Source organism: Xiphias gladius, chromosome 19 (genome assembly GCF_016859285.1).
Source record: "Xiphias gladius isolate SHS-SW01 ecotype Sanya breed wild chromosome 19, ASM1685928v1, whole genome shotgun sequence".
In the NCBI taxonomy this organism is placed as follows: domain Eukaryota; kingdom Metazoa; phylum Chordata; class Actinopteri; order Istiophoriformes; family Xiphiidae; genus Xiphias; species Xiphias gladius.
In genome coordinates, this window is record NC_053418.1 from 22347410 (window position 1) to 22369909 (window position 22500).

The window sequence follows — 22500 nt, forward strand, 5'->3', positions numbered from 1 at the left end:
TAAAATCCTCATATAACGTCCTTTTGATTGTGCATTCTGTTTTTTGTATTTTATTAGGAATTAATTAAATTCAAAGGTAAAGTAATTTATTATTCATAAGGCTTTTTAGTTTTATTTCCCTGGCTATGAAATGGAGTTGCTATTAAAATCAGTCACCCATATTTAAACATTCTAAAAGAGAGGCAGAGAGCGGATTAGCAGAGATTAGAAAAGGCTCTGTGGTAAGTGATTCACTTGACTCCGTTACGCAACACAGATGACAGCATGTTATAGGACATTACTCTTGTTTGTGCGTAGGCTACAGCTGTGGGTAGCGTTTTATTTGTCTCTCTGATTAGCCTCACTTTTCTGCTAGGAATGTATGTTACGGCATAGTTTGTTTTTCATACTCTGGAAAGCATGTTAGTAAGAGCAGCCAAGGGCACACACCTGAGGGTTGATAATTTTAAAGTGAAAATATGAGAGGCTTCCATACCTTTCACTGTTACATGTCAAAGTGGAGTATAATTACAGGGTATGGTACGCTTGTGTGGAAGGATTCAACTCCTGCCTTGACATGCGCACTGTATCCATGACAGTGCAGTTTGGAACAAATGAATCTTCTGAATACATAAAAACATCAAGCTGCCGGTGTGACGTCTGGTCTGTATTTTGAAGTGTTTGGGTTTTTCCTCCACTGACCCTTTCTGTGTCCATAATTCAAAACCTTGTGTATCAAACCTAGTTGGGATGTTTTTTGTCATGTCTGTGTAAATAACACAGTCATGTATGACCATTAGTGTTTGGCAGTGCAATCACACACACGTGCATTCTGACACTTTACACACTTGAACCCTCTCATGCATAAATGGAAGCTCTGTGAGGCTGCCGTCATGAGGGGCAAACAGAGGCACTGGGGTTGCATGCTGCCATACAGAAGAACATTTCAAAGCCCTTGAATAATTAAGTAGCAATGAAGAGGAAGTAGGTCAGCCCAGCAGACAAGTCTACTCCTCAGTTTTATTTCCCTGGCTATGAAATGGAGTTGCTATTAAAATCAGTCACCCATATTTAAACATTCTAAAAGAGAGGCAGAGAGCGGATTAGCAGAGATTAGAAAAGGCTCTGTGGTAAGTGATTCACTTGACTCCGTTACGCAACACAGATGACAGCATGTTATAGGACATTACTCTTGTTTGTGCGTAGGCTACAGCTGTGGGTAGCGTTTTATTTGTCTCTCTGATTAGCCTCACTTTTCTGCTAGGAATGTATGTTACGGCATAGTTTGTTTTTCATACTCTGGAAAGCATGTTAGTAAGAGCAGCCAAGGGCACACACCTGAGGGTTGATAATTTTAAAGTGAAAATATGAGAGGCTTCCATACCTTTCACTGTTACATGTCAAAGTGGAGTATAATTACAGGGTATGGTACGCTTGTGTGGAAGGATTCAACTCCTGCCTTGACATGCGCACTGTATCCATGACAGTGCAGTTTGGAACAAATGAATCTTCTGAATACATAAAAACATCAAGCTGCCGGTGTGACGTCTGGTCTGTATTTTGAAGTGTTTGGGTTTTTCCTCCACTGACCCTTTCTGTGTCCATAATTCAAAACCTTGTGTATCAAACCTAGTTGGGATGTTTTTTGTCATGTCTGTGTAAATAACACAGTCATGTATGACCATTAGTGTTTGGCAGTGCAATCACACACACGTGCATTCTGACACTTTACACACTTGAACCCTCTCATGCATAAATGGAAGCTCTGTGAGGCTGCCGTCATGAGGGGCAAACAGAGGCACTGGGGTTGCATGCTGCCATACAGAAGAACATTTCAAAGCCCTTGAATAATTAAGTAGCAATGAAGAGGAAGTAGGTCAGCCCAGCAGACAAGTCTACTCCTCAGTTTTATTTCCTGCTCCTCAGGATGGAGAGTTGAATGCCAGGTGGGCTTTAAGAGCAGAGCCAACAGAGAATTAAGAAGGATTCGTAAATTGAGACCTAATACATCAGAGCGATGCCATCCAAGGGGACCAGCTGAGAGTAATTTTGAAAAATTTCAATTCTCAATTTGCATTTTACTATGGTCCAAAGGTAATGCTTTCTGACACTTTTGAGTCTACACGGATTTTTCTACAAGAACATTTTAACAAAATATGACAAACTCCTGTAATACATTAGTGTGTAGTGTCTGAATAGTAGGGCTGCATTTAAAAAAATATCTCTTTCATTAATTAGAAGTTTATTGCAATTTTATTTGAATGATCCAATATCAGTTCTTAAAATGCCAAGATCGATCGTTGCACCTTGTCTCAGTAAACATGAACATCTCTGTTAAATGTTTTGTGTAGGCAGTGGTTACTTGTTGTAAGTGGTTTAGTTACATAAAATGTCTACTTTGTGGAGATTGGGTTATTACAATGTGCACAAAAAGGTTAATTTAATTTAAAAAGTAACATAGATGATGGCTGACTATATCACGTGTCTTGAGTCACGACAGTCCTGGAATCTGTGACGTTAATAATTACAGTGTTTGCAGATCCGCAGCAGTTTATAGGACTGTCTTGACTCAGGACCGTTAGCTGACGCTGGCTATTTCGTAGCGAAACTACAGATTGAATCTACGAGATGGATAGAGTGAATATAGACACTTCACACTCATCTGAGCTGTTTGTGTTTGTTGAGGCCCAATATCTGGCCAAAAAATGCAAGGCCACGGAAGTCAACTGAACGGTGTGTGAATTCTACTTTACTTCACTAGCAAGCAGCTGTCTGCAGGCATCAGGCTAATGTGTTGCCACCACAAACTACAGACCCACTAGTGATAAGACTTTCAATTTCTGTCCTCTCTGTGCTCAGAGTGATCATTAAAGCGGATGTCTGTACATAGTTGAAATATCTGCTACTGACAGTCCATGTGTAGCTGTATGGGACAGCATTTATTTTTTCAAATATGCATCATATTGATGTGTCATGTTTTAGTCATTTTGCAGTTTCCAAGTAAATTTTTTTTTATAACACAATTTAAATTCAGGGAAATAACAGTGTTGCTCACTTGTTGCATACAGAACAAATTTTAAGTTCCCACGATAAATTCTGAGAAGAACATCACGCAACGTGGGTGTTTTTCTGATGTAAATGAATCACTAAGTATCAAACTAAATCAAGTCTCCAGCCCCACTGAATAGTAACAACTATAAACTTTTTTGTAAATAAGAGTAAAATTTCATTAGACACAGTTTCTTGCCTTGTGACCCATATTAAACTCATCAGGCAAGATTAAAAAAAAGGCTAAATATTGTATTGTGGTTTCTGACATTCTTGGCCCCACTGAAGAATGCTAGCTTTTCATGTCCAGGATACATGTCACAAATAGATTTTTTCACGACGTGATTTAAGTTCGGAAAATATCTGCTTGAGGTTTGACTCAGCCAGGTCAAAAGTAAGCCACACCATCAGCAAACTGTGATGAATGTTTAATCAAGAATATTGAGTTGGTGGTGGATGCTTTGTGTTTGAGAGAGCTCTCAGACTGGCTTTTCAAATATGGAATCATTGATATTTTCTATTTAGTCTGGTGTCACCTTAATTTTTTTTTTTTTTTTGCCTCTTAGAGTGACTGTACAGTTGGGTTGGCTACTTTTTTTTTTTGTCCTTCGGTAATATCTAGTCTTCAGGTGTTCTTTTTTTGGGTTGGGAATATATACAGCTGATGTATGTATGTTGGTACATCTCACCCATCAGCTGACTGTTGGCTGTAATCTTTGTGGTGCGTTCAAGTGCAGATTGTAACAGAAGACGTGGGGGAACACAAAGCATTTGATCAGTGGTGTTACAGGGCCCTAAATCAGCAGTAACAAACTACTTATCGAAACATATAATTGAAACACCCAGAAGGAAGATGTTAAATTCTTCAGGCAATGTTGGTTACAACTTTTCATCAAATATTTACCCAGCAGTCTAAATAAATACACAAATACTCTACTGTCCTGTGCTCTTGCTTTGTGGTTTTAATATGTTTGTATGTGTGTGTATCTCAGAGGGATAATACATAGGTAGAAATTCGTTCTTGAAGTTGGTAGTCAGTATTACCTCTGAGATTACTTACATTTACAGTATATTGGTGAACCATAATTGAATTTATCCAAACAAATATTGATTGTTATAATTAATCAATCAGAGTAATTATGTAAATGTGTATCAGTGGTGTCAGTGTGTGCCTGTGAACAAAGGTAGTAGCTTTCAGATGCTTAAGTGTGTTCTGGTGGAGTGCCTGTGCCTCCATGGTTACAGGGAGTCGTAGTTGGCTGAGGCAGTGTGTGAAGGCCCCAGTTCTATGCCGGCCAGCAGGGAGGGGGAGGGTACAGCCTTATGTAATTTTGCACAGTGTTGGTGATGCGGCCGGGAGCAGGGGAACAGGCAGGAAATCCAATAGCTGCTCTACTGTCCAGCATGGATACAGCTGGATGACCGCATCAGGAGGTACAGGCCAGTCAGTCTCTGGCCCTGTTTTGCTCTGGCCCCCTCTCTCCTCCTCTGTCCCGTCTCTTCCATGTCAGACACACACTTTTACAGTCTATGTGTTGAGACAATGCTAATGATAGATATAATATTTAGAAAAACTTAAATATGCCATTTGATTGTGCCGGGCCAAAATTTTATTAATTTTTTAAATCTGACATTAAAACTTCTTTTGATCATTTGTAGCCAATATTTTTCTTATGGATGGTTTAAGGGGTATAATGATTACAAAAATATGATGATACAGGATTCACACTACAGCACTTGTCCTGTCCTTTTAAAGCTGTGATTTGGTATATTTTTGTCACAGCAGGAAAATCAAAAGAATAAATTTTGCACTGCGTTATTACAGATTTTTCTACAATACACCCTGTCTGCGGTTATAAGAAATGTATTCTTAGCCTACACCACAGTCCTCCTCAGCTGGAGAAAAGCTGCCCCACACTATACTCTTATAAATGCTGACATGTCCAGTCTCATGTTCTCCTTTAAGACTCATGTTTTGATCCATCATCTCTGATGAGAAAATACCACATTTCTGCAAATTATAAAAGATCTTATTAATCCAATCTGAAATCCAAGTTATAAAATCACAAGCATTCTGGTTATGCTAGCAAAATGATGCTGCAACGCTTCATTATATAGAAGTGCACATATCCTAGGGCTTTACTTTGTAAAGTGAACACTGTATTTCTGGTGTTTACCTGAAGGTTGTTGTAATGAAAGATAAATGGTTGACTAATACACTATATTTGACACATTTGAAACACATAAGGTGGCCTATACTTTTGACACTTCACTTTTCAGTTTTCAATTTTCATTTTTTTGATACCAGTGCCATTGATGTGGCTTATAGATCCAATTCTTTATTGATTCCCTCAATGATTCCTGATAAATTTTCTGTGTGGAAAAAAGTAGGCCTACACAGGTTTTCAGCATCAACACAACTGTTTTATTGTCTCTGAATCTGAAAACTGTAGAAATGGAGTAAACAAAAGGCATGCATGTGACTAAGGTGTGGATGAAATGAGAGAATATATGTGCAGCATTTGTTTTCATTTAGGTTTTCTTACTCAATAAAGAAATCTGCTAAGTATTATAACGTAGGATATTTACCCTCAGTAACCGACGCAGTTTTTTCCACAGGTTGAAATTTACTTGTGGTGGTGGGTGGTGCAGCATGTGACCGATGTGCATGCAGAGACTCATGCAGTTTAGAGGGCGAGTGTGTAACCCAGATTATTTTCTGTAGCTAAAAATGACAGATGTCCCCTAAATGCCTCACATGCAGGATATCTGTAGACGCTAGCTAGGCGGCTGCGCACAGAGAAGCCTCTAGCCCCACTCAGTTACTACAGCACATGCTACTCAGGTGTGTGGCCAGAAATTTGTTTGAAAAAATGAAACAAGATGTTCTGATGTAAGATTTACCTCAATTGAAACCGAGTTATTTTATCTACCCAGGCAGGTCATGGAAAAGGCTTCAGAGGTGCTGCTGGGCTGGGAAGCAGTCTCACTCGTTCGTAGAGTGTCAAATACATGGCGTTCCTGGATTTTAAGCCCATGTAGTGTATGAAGATGTTTCCACCCTTGCTTGAAATTACCATTGTACCATTACAACTAGCACTGTCGTCAGATTTCTTTGTGAAATGAAGCGACATTTGGAACGGTTTCTTCCTGTCCGCCATGACTCTTTTACATTTTTTCAACAGCGTAAATGCATTAGTTTGATGTCATTGTTTTGCAACTGTCAGAAAAACATGCTGGCACTGATAAAAGGAAACGATAAGCTCGCAGGCATGGGCTTCCGATGGTTCTGACAATTTGGAACCGTTTCTCAGACGGAATGGGTTCTCGATTCCCAACCCTGTGTGTTAGAACATTTTTTCTATTTTATTGCCAAAAATCATCTAAAAATCTTTAAGAACAATGTCTCACTGTTGATTCTGATTTCTTTTCTTTTGTACATTTGATGCTAAAAAGGCAAACCAGTGTTTGTATTTTGGTTAGCCCAATTTGGGCCCGGTTACAGTAGTTATTTTCAGTTATTTTTGATGACAACTACATTTGTTGTCCAATACTGATAATAGTTACAGTTTAACAGTGAGCCATGTCTTACAGTGTTAAAGCTAAACGCTAATCTGTATTAAGGTTTTATGTGCTGCATTTTAACATTGTTAACATCTTAATACTACTTCCATTTTCAGTTTCATAATCACTTTTATTGTTTTTACTGTCGTTAGGAAGTGTTGTTCAGTCAGATTCAAAATGAAAGGTGTGACAGGCTGTGGTTAAGGGATATGATAGAACCTCTCTCCGTCAGACAAATTATAGCCGTGTCAAAGTTGACTGGGTGTTCACACTTTTCTCGCCGTATCTTTAGTTGCTGACTTTGTGTTGTGACCACAGAGTTTCTGTCAGACAGTTCAGTGGAGGTAAGGTGAGATCAGCTTGGGGTGTTGTGATGTTCTTTCACTGTTTGATACTAATAGCAATGCTCTAGACACCTGCCTGCAAGGAGCTGGACTATATATCAAGCTGGTACACAGGCAATAATTATAACTCCTGCTGCTTTTTATAGCCTCTCTCTGTCACCTAACATTTGAATTTACTTCCCTGTTAGTAACTCATTCTGTTACTTGCCTGTTTCTCCAGTAATGGTTGGAGGAACTTACTAGTTTGGATTTTTGGGATTCCCCTGATAGTATTGAATAATATTTGACTGGCAAAGAAAAAAAGATGAGTTTTTTTTTTTTTTTTTTTACATTGTAGGGTGTTTTTAGCATACTTAAAAAATGTAGCTATGTGTTCATATTGTCTGCTGTTTTTGAAGTTAAGCATATACCAACAGTAAAATATCTTTATGGCTTCTGCACATTCATTCGGCATTCAGCATTGCTTGTCAGCATTGTCTTGGATATTACTGCTTGGTAGTGTAAAGGGGGCTGAACTAGGGATTGGCAGATGGATAAGTGTTTTTCCTGCTGTGGTCCAATGGTTAATTTAAAGGTGCTTGTAATCACCTTCTCATTTTTTTTGCTGGCTGTTGTACTGTGATTTCCCCATCTTTCATGTTGCTGTGTTTCGATTAGTTTAACTCTTGCCGTGCTGTTGTCAGCACATAGGCCAAGATGAATGTACCATTGTACCATTTAAGGTACAACAGTTTAAAAACAGAGTTTGTATTGCACAGAAAGCAGTCAGAGAAAACATTATTCAGCCTCTTAAGGAAAATGCTAATCAGAAACAGACTTTGCATGGTACCCTGGGTAATGGTAACATTATAAAAAAACTCCACAGATAGTTTTGATAAAACAAAAAATGGGTGAGGTCACTTGGAAAACTCTTAAGTGTTTCCATGGTGGCTGTCTTGAGGAACTATGCATACCACATAGATTGAACTTGTTTCTGCACCTGACCCAATACTGAAGCGTCAGCGGATTGATTGCGAGAACTTTATTTCCATGTTAAATTTGGGTGGATCGGGAGGGAGGCAAAGGGTGGGAGTAGAGCAATCAGCAACTGCAGATGAGTGTTGAAGCCAATGCAGAAGTTCCTCAAGATTTAGCTGTAATTGCTGCTAACTGATGGCTCCAAAAAAGACTTGAATAAACCTTGGTGGAAAAAAACACCAGTTCCTTTTCAAATTTATGAAGTCAGTACATTATTTCTACAAGATGTCAGGGTATGAACAGCAAGTGACTTTCTGTGTACCTTTTAAAATGTGAACTGGACCACCCATGCTTTAAGTAAAGATTTGAAAATAATTTGGAAAGCAAACAGTTGCATGCACGTATAGTGTTTGTGAGCAGTTCAGTATTGAGGTTGAGGGTAAGTGAGTGCCTCCTTGTCCAGGGCCCTTCGGTAATGAGGCTCCAGGGAGATAAATCCTTATGAGACCTGACAGGGTGCCACATTCCTAGGCTGAGAGTCCTAGCAGCCCCCCTCCCCTGAGCACAACGCTCTAGGGCACTGCTTTATAGACTTCTGATGTTGTTCCCAGACCAAGTCTTATGCCCACTACAGTACACTCATCTGCCTTTTCACAACAGGTTGATGCCTTTGAATGTAGCCATCATCTCAATTGGCTGTCATAGTAATTGCAGAAGTCCTTACATAACAGCTCAACACTTTAATGTGGGTTTTTTTTTGTGTAAAAATACTGGCAAAATATTTTGGGTATATAATTAACAGTGCATTTTTCTGGTGCAGAGATGGGTCAATCACACTGTCGCTTCTATCAAGGTCCAAGCCATACTACCAAGTCTCCTATCAAAAAATACATAACAAACTGTTGAATCTCTTGTACTCTTTTTGGAGCTGGACTGTCAGGCTACCAAGTCAGACTAGACAGAGATTTGATTAACTGTTTATGTCAGTAGAATTAAACTGTTGTTTGAAGTCAGCCTCCTGCTCTCCTTGGCAGGCTGGGAGCCGTTTGTGTGCTCTGTGCTAGTATTTCCACAGCCATTCCTAAAATGGAGAGGGAGGGTGGGGGGTAAGAGGATGAAATGTTGGCTTGCACTGCTGAAGGCTGAGGCCCACTCTACTCTGTGGAGAAGACGAAAGCAAAAGAGAGAGGAGAAGGAAAGCACGCTAGAGTGAGAGAGTGAGGTGACTGAGTTCATTCGCAGTGTTGGCAGTGAGCCATCGACTTGCCTGTGGGTGTCTGTAGCAGTGCCAGTGCATGTGTTTAGCCTCTCGTCTGGAAGGCCCCATTTGCCTCAGAGTTTATGTCAAAGCTCTCTCATTGTGTTGGCCTTCTCATCTCGATTCAGGTTTTTTGTCCTCTGCAGATCTTGTGACTGCCTTCAGACTTGTTTTCTTCCTTCTCAGGGGAATCTCTCTGGACTGGACAGTCATCAAAGAGAGGGGTCTGAGGAAGATGGCTTATCTCACCCTCTTTGCCTTGCTGGCCTCTGTTTCTGCCATTTGTTGAGCAGATTTGTATTCTATGTCAATATCATGAGTTTTTCCTCATCTCGTACTTTGCCAGCATTGAGACCTACGGACGGACTTCAGCACTTCCCTTTGTGCGGTGTGTTTATCCAGGTTTGTCTGATCAAAAGATGAGTGTGCACTAGGTTCCTGAAATATTCAAAGCCACAGTTTAGACTACTTGACACAAAGGCAAAGTGTCTAGTTGGTGTGAGACTTTTAGCAGTGTTTTCCTATCTTGTGGCCTTTCTGAGCCTATGTTTACAGAGCTCCTCTGTTCCTTAAAACCAGAGCCACGATTAGCCTTTCGTAATAGAGCCGTTTGCGTAACTGAAATCAAGTGACACTTTGTGTTTGTGACAGTCGAGCAGGAAGGACTGGTATAGTGCCCCTCTTTGTAGAGCAAAAAAGACTCAAAACTAGAGTAAGACAATGGAGACTGGGACACTGGCACCATAAGTTATACTGTGCCAACGGTTAGGGCTGTATGATATAAGAATATATATTGTGTGACGATAGAAAAAGGCCTTCGTTGTGTCGCAAATCAAACACTTTACGGCATGCAGGCAGGAAATTTGCATGAAGGAAACATAAACTAACACGGAGGAGAGATAATGTGACACAGAACAGGGTTATTCTGAACATGAGAAGGACTCCGACCAGCCAAGTCAAAATGAGGAGCTTGTACCTTTTAAAGAGGGGCTAGGTCTACTGTTAAAGAATATTATATGTTTGATTTTTATGTTTTTGATCATACTCAAATTTTAAGCCTATATTTATTAACAACTATAATTGAAAAGTGTTTTATATTTATGTTTTTATATTTTATACATTACTGTTTTATATTTTATTACATGCTCGGTTGAAAATTTGCACAAAGGCTCTAAATAAAAGGAGAAACATAATCAAATATGAGATATTTGTCCAGTATATAAAATATAAAGAAATAGGCCTTTCCATGTGGTAATTTTATATAAAATATGTATTCATTGAATTTACAGAAAACGTGCTATATCGTGATATGTATCGTTTTGTAGTCGTATGAGATTTTGGTCATATCGCACAGCCCCACCAATGATGTAGGCACCTCGTGGTGTAAACTGGTCTCAGGTGCTATAAAACGTGCTTGTTGGTGGGTTACAGAGGTCCTTACCCAGAACCTTGTCTAGGCTTGGAGACTTTCAAAGGACCATTGAGAGGAACTATGGCCAACAATGGAGACCTGGCTAATGAGCTAATGCTACAGTTTATAGACCACCATTGGCCGTGAGTTTGACGTAGGGTTATTTTTTGAGTTTTCAATTGAAATTTTATACATTTAGGTGTAAAATTATTATTGAAAACTTACTGTTTTCCCGTCAATAGCACTGTTAATTGTGTGTCCCAGTAAATGTTCCAAGTCATCTTTCTTCACAAAGAAGGGCCCACATTATTACTCATGGACAAGGTACATGTGCATGTGACAGCACTGGCATTTATGTTTATGCAACCACAAGTTTGTAGAGACAATGTATTTTACTAAACAAACAGTCAAAAAGTACTACCCATTGCCAATAAACTCCACTGTTGTGGAGATACAAGCAGAAAGCTGTAACCCTAAAGGCCAGTTCATGGTTTCCGCTTGCCGTGGGATGGGTGCTGACAGTGGATGGGGAAGAGCTTCTATTCATGCTTCAATTGGAGCTATGCACATGTGGACATGTTCCTCACATGCCCACTAGAAAGCAGAATTGGGGCCTTTGGACAGCAAGAAGAAGCACTCCTTTGTTTGTTGTATTTGACTGAACAATATGAAAAAGTCAAAAATGCTAAGCTTAACAAGAAAAGGACCAAGAATGGGAAATAAACAGTACACAAATGAAAAAAAGAGCCCCCAGTTTACTTGTCTGGTGCACGTGTAGTCGGCACGGTTGCAGGATGGAAAGTCTGCATGGGCTCAAATTTTGAGCTGCACGTGGAGGTCCGAGGTGTTAACAGATCATGCTAATGTAAATGATTGACAGTACCATGAAAGAGAGGCCAATAAACATGGTCTATTCCTTTAGCACAGTAATATAAGTTAGTGCTAAATAGCAAAAAGATATTTTGCGTTATCACCATAATGAAGGAAGCACCTAAATTAAAAGAATCTTATTTAGGTTGTTAAAAGATCGAATTAGAAAACAAGCCTCCAGGGGATATCGTATTAATCATTCATTTATTAAATAAATAAACATTTTTAAAAATCTAGTTTGAATATTTATGTTACCATTTTTTGTCACGATTATTAACTATTTATGGTTATTTTCATCTAGATATACTTTTATTTTGATTGAAGTATGTGATTAAATTCAGTGTCAAATCTCATCCATTGTCATCTAGAAATAAAATGCATGTGGATTTTTTTGCAGTAGTATGGCTCAGTGGTGGCAGCTTTTCCATTCATTTAACAAAATTGCAGTGCACACAGAGCACTTTTCTGTCTTGTCAAGATTTCGATCAGTGCCATGTTCAGGCACAAGAGAGGCATGGTGACAGAAATAGGGGCTGTATTTCTGCCACCATGCCTCTTGTTGTGTGCCTCACACAGTGCTGAAACATGAGCTATGAGAGAGAGGCGTCATTAGTCACTGGCTCATAGAAATGGCAGGAGTCCTAATTTCTCTCTTGGCAGGAGTCACAGGGACACATATCACGAGTATTAGTCCAGCTACTACTACTATCACAGGCTTTTTGGAGCGCCTAAGAATAGTACAGTAACAGGCTGGACAAGGCTGAATGTTGTCTAGACCTTGAAAATACAGTAATTTATTTCCATTGAGGGTTTGAAACTAATTTCATACGTCCACCATGTTCTTGAGCGTTTTCTGTGATTTTAAAAATACAGTTATGTAAGGCTGGGCAATATGGCCAAAACTATCTCGATATTTTTTTTATATTTATTGATATCAATAATTACTACAATATGCCTTTTAATGAGGAAGGAAAGAGATTACACATGTTTGTCAGACCTCAAGGATAACACAATGTGTTTTGGTGAGTAACTCTGGGTGTATGGATGTAAAAATAATTTGTTTGTTTACATGAAAACTTCACAGGTTTCAACAATTTAATTTTAAGTTCAATAGGTATATGCAGTTTAGGATTGAATCCTCAAAAAAAACGAAAAAAGGTTTGTTATGGATCTAACCTGTCAAATATTTTTGAATCGATATTGATTGATGTTCTCCGCAGCCAACATGGTGAAACATTTACGCCTCAAAAAAGCACCGGCAACAGTGCTTTTAAGTAAGATCCACGTTATACAACACATATCAGCTATTGCACAGTAGTGTTGGCAGTTGTATTTACTTTTATATGCCACATAATAATAAAAGATAAAAATTCAGAAATTGGATAAGTGTGACAAATGTCAACATGTTTAGTTCCAATTAAAGACAGTAATGACTGAAAAGGCAGATAGTAGTGACTGCTGCTGGGGTTTGAACTACTGTTACCACATGAGGCTTGTTTGCGAGCTTTGGTGCTGGCTCTACTGCTATCAGTTTGGGACTGCAGACTTTCTGTATACTTTGTGGGACTGTACCATTTCAACTGGTGGAAAAGATTTGTTTTTTGTCAGCACAGGCTGCCTGCATATTTTGTAACGCATATCACTCTGCTGTTTAACCAGCTTCAGAAATCCCAGCTATTTCTAACCATTTCCTCTCTTTGCTAGTTTTCTCCTCTTGTGCGAACGTCTGACTCCCCCAGACGTAGCCTAATAGGGTGATTGTGTAGATGAGAGTTGACCCAAATGGATAACAGATACATTTATTGTAAATTACTCATCAGTTTATTAATCTGTAAATAATCTGTAATCTGTAAATCAGATCATTTTATCGCCCAGCCCCACAGTTATGTTTTGTAGAGTACACACATAGGTGTGTACTCTACTCTGCATAGTCACTGTAATAGGATTATGGCCCTTTCTTCTTCCTTCTTGCCACTTTACTTCTGTGCATAATAAACATCTTTTCCGTTTGCTTTTGCAAAGAGGGCAGGTGCGGGTTTTTACTTATCATTTTTGGTCAATATATTACACACTCCTTGTAGGTGAGGACACTGGTTTGCATAACGTCATTTGGAATTAAAATCTAGTGCCTGACTCTCAAGGCCTACATCTCTATCTGTCATTGAGTTATTTATGTTGCCACTAAAGCCCCATTAAACTAGAGTTAAAAAAAAACTAGAGAAATACTAGCGTATTTTTGGTTTACCAGCTAGCTGCTTGACTTGGCTGGTCTCTGTCTGTGAGTCCTCAGTGTGAGGACAGTGGGCCATTCAGTAAGCAGGGAAGGAGGGGTTCAGTCTAGCAGGTGCAGGGAATCTCACTCCTTTACTAGGAGCAATGGACGGGGGAGCAGCTGTGGTAGGGAGGTGATGAAATTTTGATATCCGGAGCAGACAGACACGCACTTTCATCTCAAACTACCCTGGAAGTGCTAGCCAGAAAACATCACATTGTTTCCGACCAACAGTTACATTGAGCAAGGTTTTAGGCGTTGTTCTATGCAGGTTTGAAGGTGTCCAAGGCAATTCCTCTTAGGTTGCTCAACTACAAAAAATGCCTTATGGCTCATGTTTTTTTTTTTTTTTTTTCCCTCCTCTTTACAGGTTTCTGGCTAAGAGAAACAGCCGATAATGCACGGCATCTGCTCTGCAGCCATACCTACTTCCTGCCTGTAGAGGAAGCGGCTGTGCCAGCATGTCCTCTCATCCCCAGTCTGTGCCGCCGGGCCGGAGGACTGGACTGGACACACGGCACCTGCCAAACCCTGCCACTCTACCACTGCAGCTGCAACGAGCACACACGGTAAGGCGCCTGGCACATATTGCATGTAATGGCACCACATGTGGTGCCTCAACATTTTAGAGATTGTACTGTTTTTGTAGCGCAGGCTTTGCCTGCTTGTGGATATTTAGTAAACAGAGTATTACTCTGAACCATTGGAGAGGGTCTGACTCCAGGGGCCCCCACTGGTGTTTTTCCAACAGAAACATTCTGTGGTTACAATGTTGTGCACACAGAAACCTCATTAGATGTTTTGAGTTGAAAGTTCATGTTATCATCATGGAGTCACATTAAAGCTTTCCCATTATTTCCACCCACATCTCCTAATTATTAACATTATGTTCTTCTATATATGGCAGATAAAGCTGTCTATGCTTCAAAGAAGAGGCCTCAAGGTGATGCAGAAGTTCATTCTGTGACCTCCAGTGTTTACACGCCTTTTTTTTTTTTTTTTTTTTTTTGTTCTTGTAATGCCTGAGAACCCAAGATTTACCCCCCAGGATCCCCACAGCTGCACATGTAGTTAATCCTACCACTCCCTCTTGTCTTCACATTCTGGAGGAGATGAGGGTTGATGGGCTGTGTCCTACGATCCCCGATCAGCAGAGGCGCAAGTTTACAGTAGCTGTATGGATTGTAGGTTCCCACTTGTGTGAGAGAGAAATGAGAGCAGGAGAGAAAAGGACTAGATATTACAGAGGAAACAAGGCAGGGAATGGGGGAAAAAATATTCAACTCTTTTTTTTTTTTTTCATTCAGGGGTCTTTACATCATTATCAAAGAGAATGCTAATGCTGACGACTTTATGTTGTTTGTGTTCCAGGAAGTGGGATTGGTCGACTACCACTCCCATGCAAGGGACTACAGCTCCCACCTGGCTCAGCCCCATCGCCGTCGGCCTTCTCTGCTTTCAGAGTTTCAGCCTGGGAATGAGAGGTAGGATAACTATGGCCATATATAAAGTGTTTATTTACATTGTCACTTTTACATTACCTGCTGTACTGGGTGCTGTTTGTTGTATTGTTCCTTTGTCCAGTATTTACAGTGCAAATGTAGCATGAGGATATGAAAATGAAAAACATGTAAAATTGCATGAAAATAACTACACAAAAATATACCAGACTAATGTAATTGCCGAAACTTTGACTGAAAAATTGCACCATTATTTTATTATAAATCGTATTGAACATAATCCTCTGCTGGGGTTTGTAAATGACATGATATTTTTAGTTTCATACATTTATTCAGATACTATATGCATATTGTGGTATAAGAATTATATACCACTCACATGAAAATGGTAGTATTGCCCCTTTAATGTATTTGTCCTTGAGTCATGACAACTGCGGGACAAAGAGTGCTCAATGGAAGCCTCATGCAGGCTGCATTTTTATGCAGTATTATTCTACTAAAGCCTCTGCCTGTTAACCCTCCCCCAGTGTAATCCTTATGTAATTGGCATCTGCAACCTCTTTCCTCTATAATGTTGTGCTAAACGGCTCTACAGGGCAACGGCGCTTGCAGAGTTTTGCCATCTTCAATAGACCAACAGTAAGTCGGGCAAAGCATTGTATGAATAGTACTTTCTCTCCCGAGACTCAGGTCTTGTACCTACCAAAGTTGTTTATTATTTATATAGCCATGCTTTTTTGCGGATGAGTCTTGATGAGTGCTTATGAATAATTTATGTGCTTGCCATGAATTTTACATGACGCAAAGAGGATAAGTCACGAAAATATATCTTTTCTCTTAAGTTGATTCTCATAACAGGTTCTCTTGCATATATTAAAACATGCAAGGAGTACAATATTTATTTTTCAAGAGGTTGATTTTACTAGAAATCAGATGGCAGATATTTGTTACATGAACAGTATCCTGGGTGTGGAGTGGGGCCTGTCTTTCAAGATATGTCAAAATCTGTGCGTCTGGAATGAAGTGGATTTACAACAGCAGACAGCAGATGGTTGAATGACTCTATAGTGGTATGTGTCAGTGTTGCGTGTTGTGTCGGCATCTATAAGTATCAGTCAGATAGGATTATGGTCTTCAATGTAAAGCACAGAGCAATGGGCAGGCCCTGTTTTAATGGTTAGTATATCGTTGCCCACAGTGTGGGAACACTGGGTCATGGGTTGATACAGAAATAAACACCACACTTTTCAACTACTGTTCAACAGCTCATGATTGGCTGACACCTTTCACTCATCAAGGGTGCTTTGGCAGTCACTCTCAGTATACACAATCTCTGATTCTCCAAGATAGATGCCATATGCAAGTGCTACAGTAGAACAGTGAAGCTGTTTTTTTTTCTAGATTTAAAAAAAATAACCACCATATCAAAAGGGGAGACTAGCAGTTAGCCCACGTTTCTTTGTGGAGACTGAAATGAACCGTTGGTTTTGCTGGCAGGCGTCTGTGGGTGGGGGAGGCTTTCAGTTGAATATACCAGGCCTTCGGCATTCCTATAGAGGGCTGAGAATCCAGTCTGAAGCCCTCGTTCTGCATTCTCATTCAGAGTCTGAATAGTTTAATTCTGGCCTTGCACACCACATCTTCATTTGTAGCAAGCTTGAGGTTGTTCACATCCTGACAGAAAATGTAAACAGTAATATGGCCTTAGAAACTGCGCTTTCCTTTTAAGGATGGCATTAACTTTTTTTTTTTCTTTCTCAGTTTGTCAGATGTATTTATTCTTCATCAGATCTTTAATTGTCTTGGACTGAAGGCAAGGTGAAAATGTGCTATTTAGTTAATGCTCTTAATGACAGGTCAGAATACCACAACATTAAAGTCATTGGTGAGCCACTGTGCTAGTTGTTTGTTTTTTCCTCCTCTTTACTCCAGGCAATATCTCAGTCACTCCGCCTCTTCCCATCTGTCTGAGATCACCCAGGCTACTTGAGAAAGGGAGAGAATAAATTTTATAGCAAGCAACAAGACAGAAAAAAAACTTAACAGGGTTTCTTTTCTGGTCAGAACAGAGAGTAGAGTGCAAACAAATCTGGTGCAATAATGCAAACTGAGTGTTCACTGGCTGTGATTATTCTTGTCATTAATCTGTGGACTTTGATTAATGTAGTAAATGGTTATAAAAGTAGTATTCTGTGTCTTTTGATTAGACCTTAGTGAGTACGCCACTGTTTTCCAAATATTTTGCAAAAATTGACCTAAATAGATGTCCTCTATACTTAATTCCTATGTCATGTTACTGTGACTGTTTGGTGATTTTTTTTTTTTTTTTTTTCTTTTTATAAACCTTTTTAAATAAATTAATAATTTTATTGCTATTATTTACAAAGTTCTATTTCTTTGCATATTTACCTACATAGTTATATTATTTTGGTGTTTTTTTTTTTTTGTACAATCTTTCCACATGCCTTTTTTCATTTTAATTTATTATTTCGAAAGTAAAATAATGATAAGGAGTGCTGATTTACGATCTAAGAATTGACTACTTTTCCCGCCTCTCCCCCTAACCACAAAATGCCTTGTCGATCCTAAAGTTCGCCGTCATTTCTTCATTTCTCACAACTTATCAGACAAATACATTTTTAGAAAATTGCTTTCAGTTATTCCATTATTCAGCATTCAGCGGTTTTAAATTATTCCCTGCCCCCTGTTGGTTTGTTCCTTTAGGATGTGATTGAATGTGATTTTTGTTTCTAGCCATATGAACACAGATGTTGAGAGCACATTTTGCGTGAAGTTTTTTTTTTTTTTTTGGACTTCACCCAATTGTCCCTCCTCCTTTATGCATTTCCTCAGTTTCATTCATCCCAGCTGTGGTGCAGTTAGCCTGGCTTCGCTCTCTGTTAGCCGTCCCTTGGTCCTACACAGCTGTGGAGCTTCTCCTCTGGGGAGCAACGAAAAGACTGGCAGCCACACAAACGCCGTGGTGCTTTCACAATAACAGGCTGCTATCTGCACACATGATCTCTGTTCTTGTTGAAATGGGGCCAAAGCCAGTAAGAAAGTGATGGAGCTGTTGTCTGCCGTTGTGTTGTGTTTTGCTGCCCCCTTCCCTCCCCTCCCCACACGCTCTGCCCCCCTCCTCTACACACATTTCTTTCTCATCTTCCAGACAAATCCTCCCCAGGGATCAGCTTATTCTGCACGCTCACAAGAGGGAGAGGGAGAGAGAAAGAGGGGGAGAGAGGTAGAAAAGGGGGGTGGGTGGGCTAGAGCTTGATGATGTGATTATGTAAGTGCCAGCCCTCTATTGAGAGGAGGAAGTGTGCGTCTGAATGAGTGAGAAAAATGTGTTCGGGGGGAGCAGTCATAGACCAGCTGGGTATTAATTTCGGCCCCCTATTTTTTCAAGGTAGAATTTAGGCAGTCACACAGATAAACATCCGCAATCCATTTCTTTCATAGACACCCCATGTCACCTCTTAAGATGCAGATTTGCCCTGCATATTACATAAGCAACATAACATATCTCACCTCTGGTCTAGTCAGAGGATGGTTACACCACCCCACCAAGACCCTATTAGACAGAGACAAGCTCCATGATCTTTGGCATATAGAGAAACCGCACACTAGGCCATTGTGGGCCTGGACCAGCAATTATGGTTGTGTTTTCCCTCTTCTCTTCAGAAGCCACTTCCATTTTGACACTGGCAGCAAAGTCCCTGACATTCTGGCATCTGCCTCCAGGGCAGACTTGAGAAAACCGTTCTCTTAGAAAGAACAGAGAGCCATTTACAAGTGGGCTAATAAAACTTCCCAGATCTAAGTAGCAACTGCAGTTAAAATTCGGAAATTGTCATTTGACTACACACCAAGAGTCTACTTTACTGGTGCACTCTAGCTTGTTGCTGGCTATTTCCCCTCAATGTACTAAAGAGTTTAATGGATGTGATGAAAATGTGCAGAATGTGGTTTATACTAGCACCACACATAGTATAGCAGATCATGATGAGATCACATTACAGTATGGTGCTTCCCCCTCCTCCAGTGGCAGTTGTGTAATTGTTAGCATTCCTGGCCATCCAGATCATTTCTAGTTTTGGGGTACAGTATGGGGAGAGCTATAGCTCCTACTACAAGTCTAAGTAAAGCACTTTTTAGCTTTGTTTTTTTGGCCGTTGACTGCCTAGCATTGCCTGCAAGGCCCAACACAAGAGCTGCTCTCTACCATATTCTCTTATATTTAAAGCCATTAGACGGTTGTGTTACAATGAGTCACCATTTCCAATATTCTTGCTTCCCTTTCTTTCCACTTTTCACTACTGAGTGACCCATTACATGTTCCCAATTTGCAGAAAAATCGTCTTCAGTGATTACTTAGTGGTGATTCTGTTTGAAGCAAAAAACAAGCCAGCTGGCATTTGTGTGTGCCTTGAACACAACAGTAAAGATTTAGGTCAGCCTGATCTCAGGCTGTAACTGTCATTTTGTGCTTTTGTACAAATGTGTCTTTGTGTGGTTAAATTTAGCTCATATAGATGGGATTTGATTAGGCCCCTGTATTCACACAAAACCAGCACCAATGCTTGTCTCTTGCTCAGAAGATCAATATTGTCTCAATGTTACTGATGTCTTCACATCTCAGATTAATTAACCTTGGATATCAGTTTGATTTGTCACATCGAATTTAATTGATTTTTTTTTTTTTTTCTGTCTTTTGCCCCTTTGTGGATTGATTGCTTCATTCTTTTTGCTCCACAGCTTTCACATGAGTATGCTTTGCAATTTTTTTTTTTTTTCTGCTATTGAGTTCTAGTCTAGTATTTCAGGCAAAAGATCACAACAGTCAAATTGTCAAACTTCACACATGGTCCTTATCTTCCTTTTGGACCAGTCTCTCCCTCCCGCAGTATCAGATTTGGCTCATCTTTCATCAGTTTCAGCTGTAATTCATCTGCCTCAGCCTCAGCTGTACCCGAGCTTAACTGTGCTTTGACCTGAATGCCAGTATATACAGTACATCCATGCTATCTTTTGTATGTTAACATGCCTACAGTTAGCGTGTTAGCATGCATGTTAATTAAGGCGTTTTAAAATGCTGATATTTATGATGCCAAGCCATCATGCTGTGTTAGCGTTAATTTCAAAGTAGAGCAGGGGCTGATAGGGATTTGGTCAATAGTTCTAGAGATGTCCTACATGAATGAAATGTTGATGGTCAAAAAGTCATCAAATGTCTATTCAAAATGTCACTGGAATTCAATCTGGAGTGGACCAATGTGATGGACTGAAGGACTTAGAGAGTCATCCACTCTGCTAGTATGGTTAATAACCTTAAACAAGTGACTAATATATCAAGGGAAATACTGTTCATAAAATTGAATCTTTCTACCTTCCGATTTTCGTTCATCAGCAGTTACATTGGAAAATCTCATAACTAAACAAGATTTATCACAACCCCTTTATTAATAACTGCTCCAGTAGCTTACTGTGCAGTAAGTTTATCAGTAGTTTTCTGTACTTTCTCTAATCTGCTTCGTTTGTGGTTTTTTTTTTTTTTTTTGCAGAGGACAAGAGCAGCATATCCGCTATGAACACATATATCTGCCAGAGCCCAGCAGCCAGTCAGAGGTGGAGTATGCGGAGATCAAAAGGCCTCGTTTAGAGATGGGACCAGAGTCTCTAATGAGGCAATCGTCCCACCGGCCACCATTACCTCTGGGAGGGGCTGAGGATATGGCAAAGGTCAGTAGTCACTATAACATACACTACAGGATTTTGACAGGTTGGAATATATTATAGCAGAATGTTCAACAAGCAAATGACAAATAATCAGTACTCAACTTGGCCAGGAATAACTGCCAGTCAAGCAACAAAGTGTATGTGAAATGAGAGAAATAATTAATTTGTACAAACATATTGTGATATACCAAGCTGTCTATTAACACAATTATTTTGAATAAATACTTCAGTGTTAGTAATGCACTAGTATTTTGAAAATCACTGTTAGTGCCTCCAGGGGTTACACATTCACAAGATGATTTTGAGAAATTATGATTCACAATGTGTATACTTCTTCTCAAAGATGTTACCACTGTATTCTCGATCTTTTTTTTTTTTTTGGATTATTCCCAACGGGCCTCCTTCACAGCCACAAAGGATATTATTAAACATGCTGCACTAGAAGTCATAGAAGGGGGTTCTGTATTGTAGGAGCTGTTGCTCTGTGAGCAGCAGTGGGAAGACTAAAGGAGTTGTGAAACAGTAATTAATAAATAATAGAGCTGACCTAGATTTCAGAAGACTGAAGAAGAAACTGTGTGAACTGCACATCAAAACGACTTGCTTGCAGTGTAGAACTGCTGATGGGGAGGTGTTCCTGACATTACACGGAGGGCTTCAAACTGCCAGGGGAGCCAGCCAGGGAATGGTAAATAGATACACCAATAACAGAGGGCACAGGAAAAAAAAACACTGACTCCTAAGCTCACAGGCAAATATTCAGGAATGCCAGTAATTCCCTTCAGAGGAGCGAGGGCTGTAAAGCCATTATATAATTCATGTCAGGTACAATCACTGCATGGAACAAGTGCACCAAGTGATAGTGGGATAAAGGGGGAGATGTAACTGAAAATGAGTCAAAGAGCAAATGTAGAGAGGCACAGATGAAGGGGAAGAGGCAAAGGGAGGAGAAAGAGACAAAGACCAGTGGGAAAGGAGGGAGTAGGCCAGTAGTATCAGACAAAGCTGAAGCTTGCATCATGACTCATGGACAGTGAATCAGAGAAGGACAAAAGCGACATTTTGTTACTGTACATCATTGTGCAGTCATCTGGAATTTGTTTAAAAAAGAAAATAATATAAAAGATCAGATTAGTATGAGAGACTTGGAGTGTTCTCCTTTACAATGGGGCTCTCACAAAATTTCCATGAATGCCATACTTGCCATATACGGCTCAAAGAGTGAGCAGTGCTGTTGGTGTTACTGGGATATTCATGTCAGTGAGGATCTCTACATGTGACAAAGCTGACTAATATCCCCTTCAGACCAAAACAATGATGCTGGTCAAATGTCCGTCAACAGCTTATCTGAATGAGTATATGCGATTTAGCTGAACCTCTTTCTGTTGGCAATGAAGAACAAGAAATTGCATTACAGAGATCCCAGAGTTATGTTTGAGCTAGTTTTGCAACAGTGTTGCCATTACATTGTTTAAGCACAAGAGTGAACTGACAAATCTATTTCTCAATGGTAAAATTTCCTAACACTAAAATTTGAGGGATCCTGATCAAAATGTTTATTTATATTATGTGCTCATGTAAAAAACGAATGTTGATGA

At 39.8% G+C, this 22500-nt stretch overlaps 1 protein-coding gene across 1 annotated transcript in view; it reads left to right on the forward strand.

The window, feature by feature from the left end:
• The window catches only part of LOC120804970 (nuclear receptor corepressor 2-like), a 32756-nt gene that overhangs the window by 7160 nt on the left and 3096 nt on the right, over nt 1-22500 (forward strand). The window contains exons 2-4 of the mRNA XM_040154728.1: nt 14074-14272; nt 15075-15187; nt 20728-20905. Coding sequence (XP_040010662.1) covers nt 14165-14272; nt 15075-15187; nt 20728-20905 — 399 coding nt within the window. The 5' untranslated portion in view covers nt 14074-14164. The remainder of the gene's footprint in view (nt 1-14073; nt 14273-15074; nt 15188-20727; nt 20906-22500) is intronic.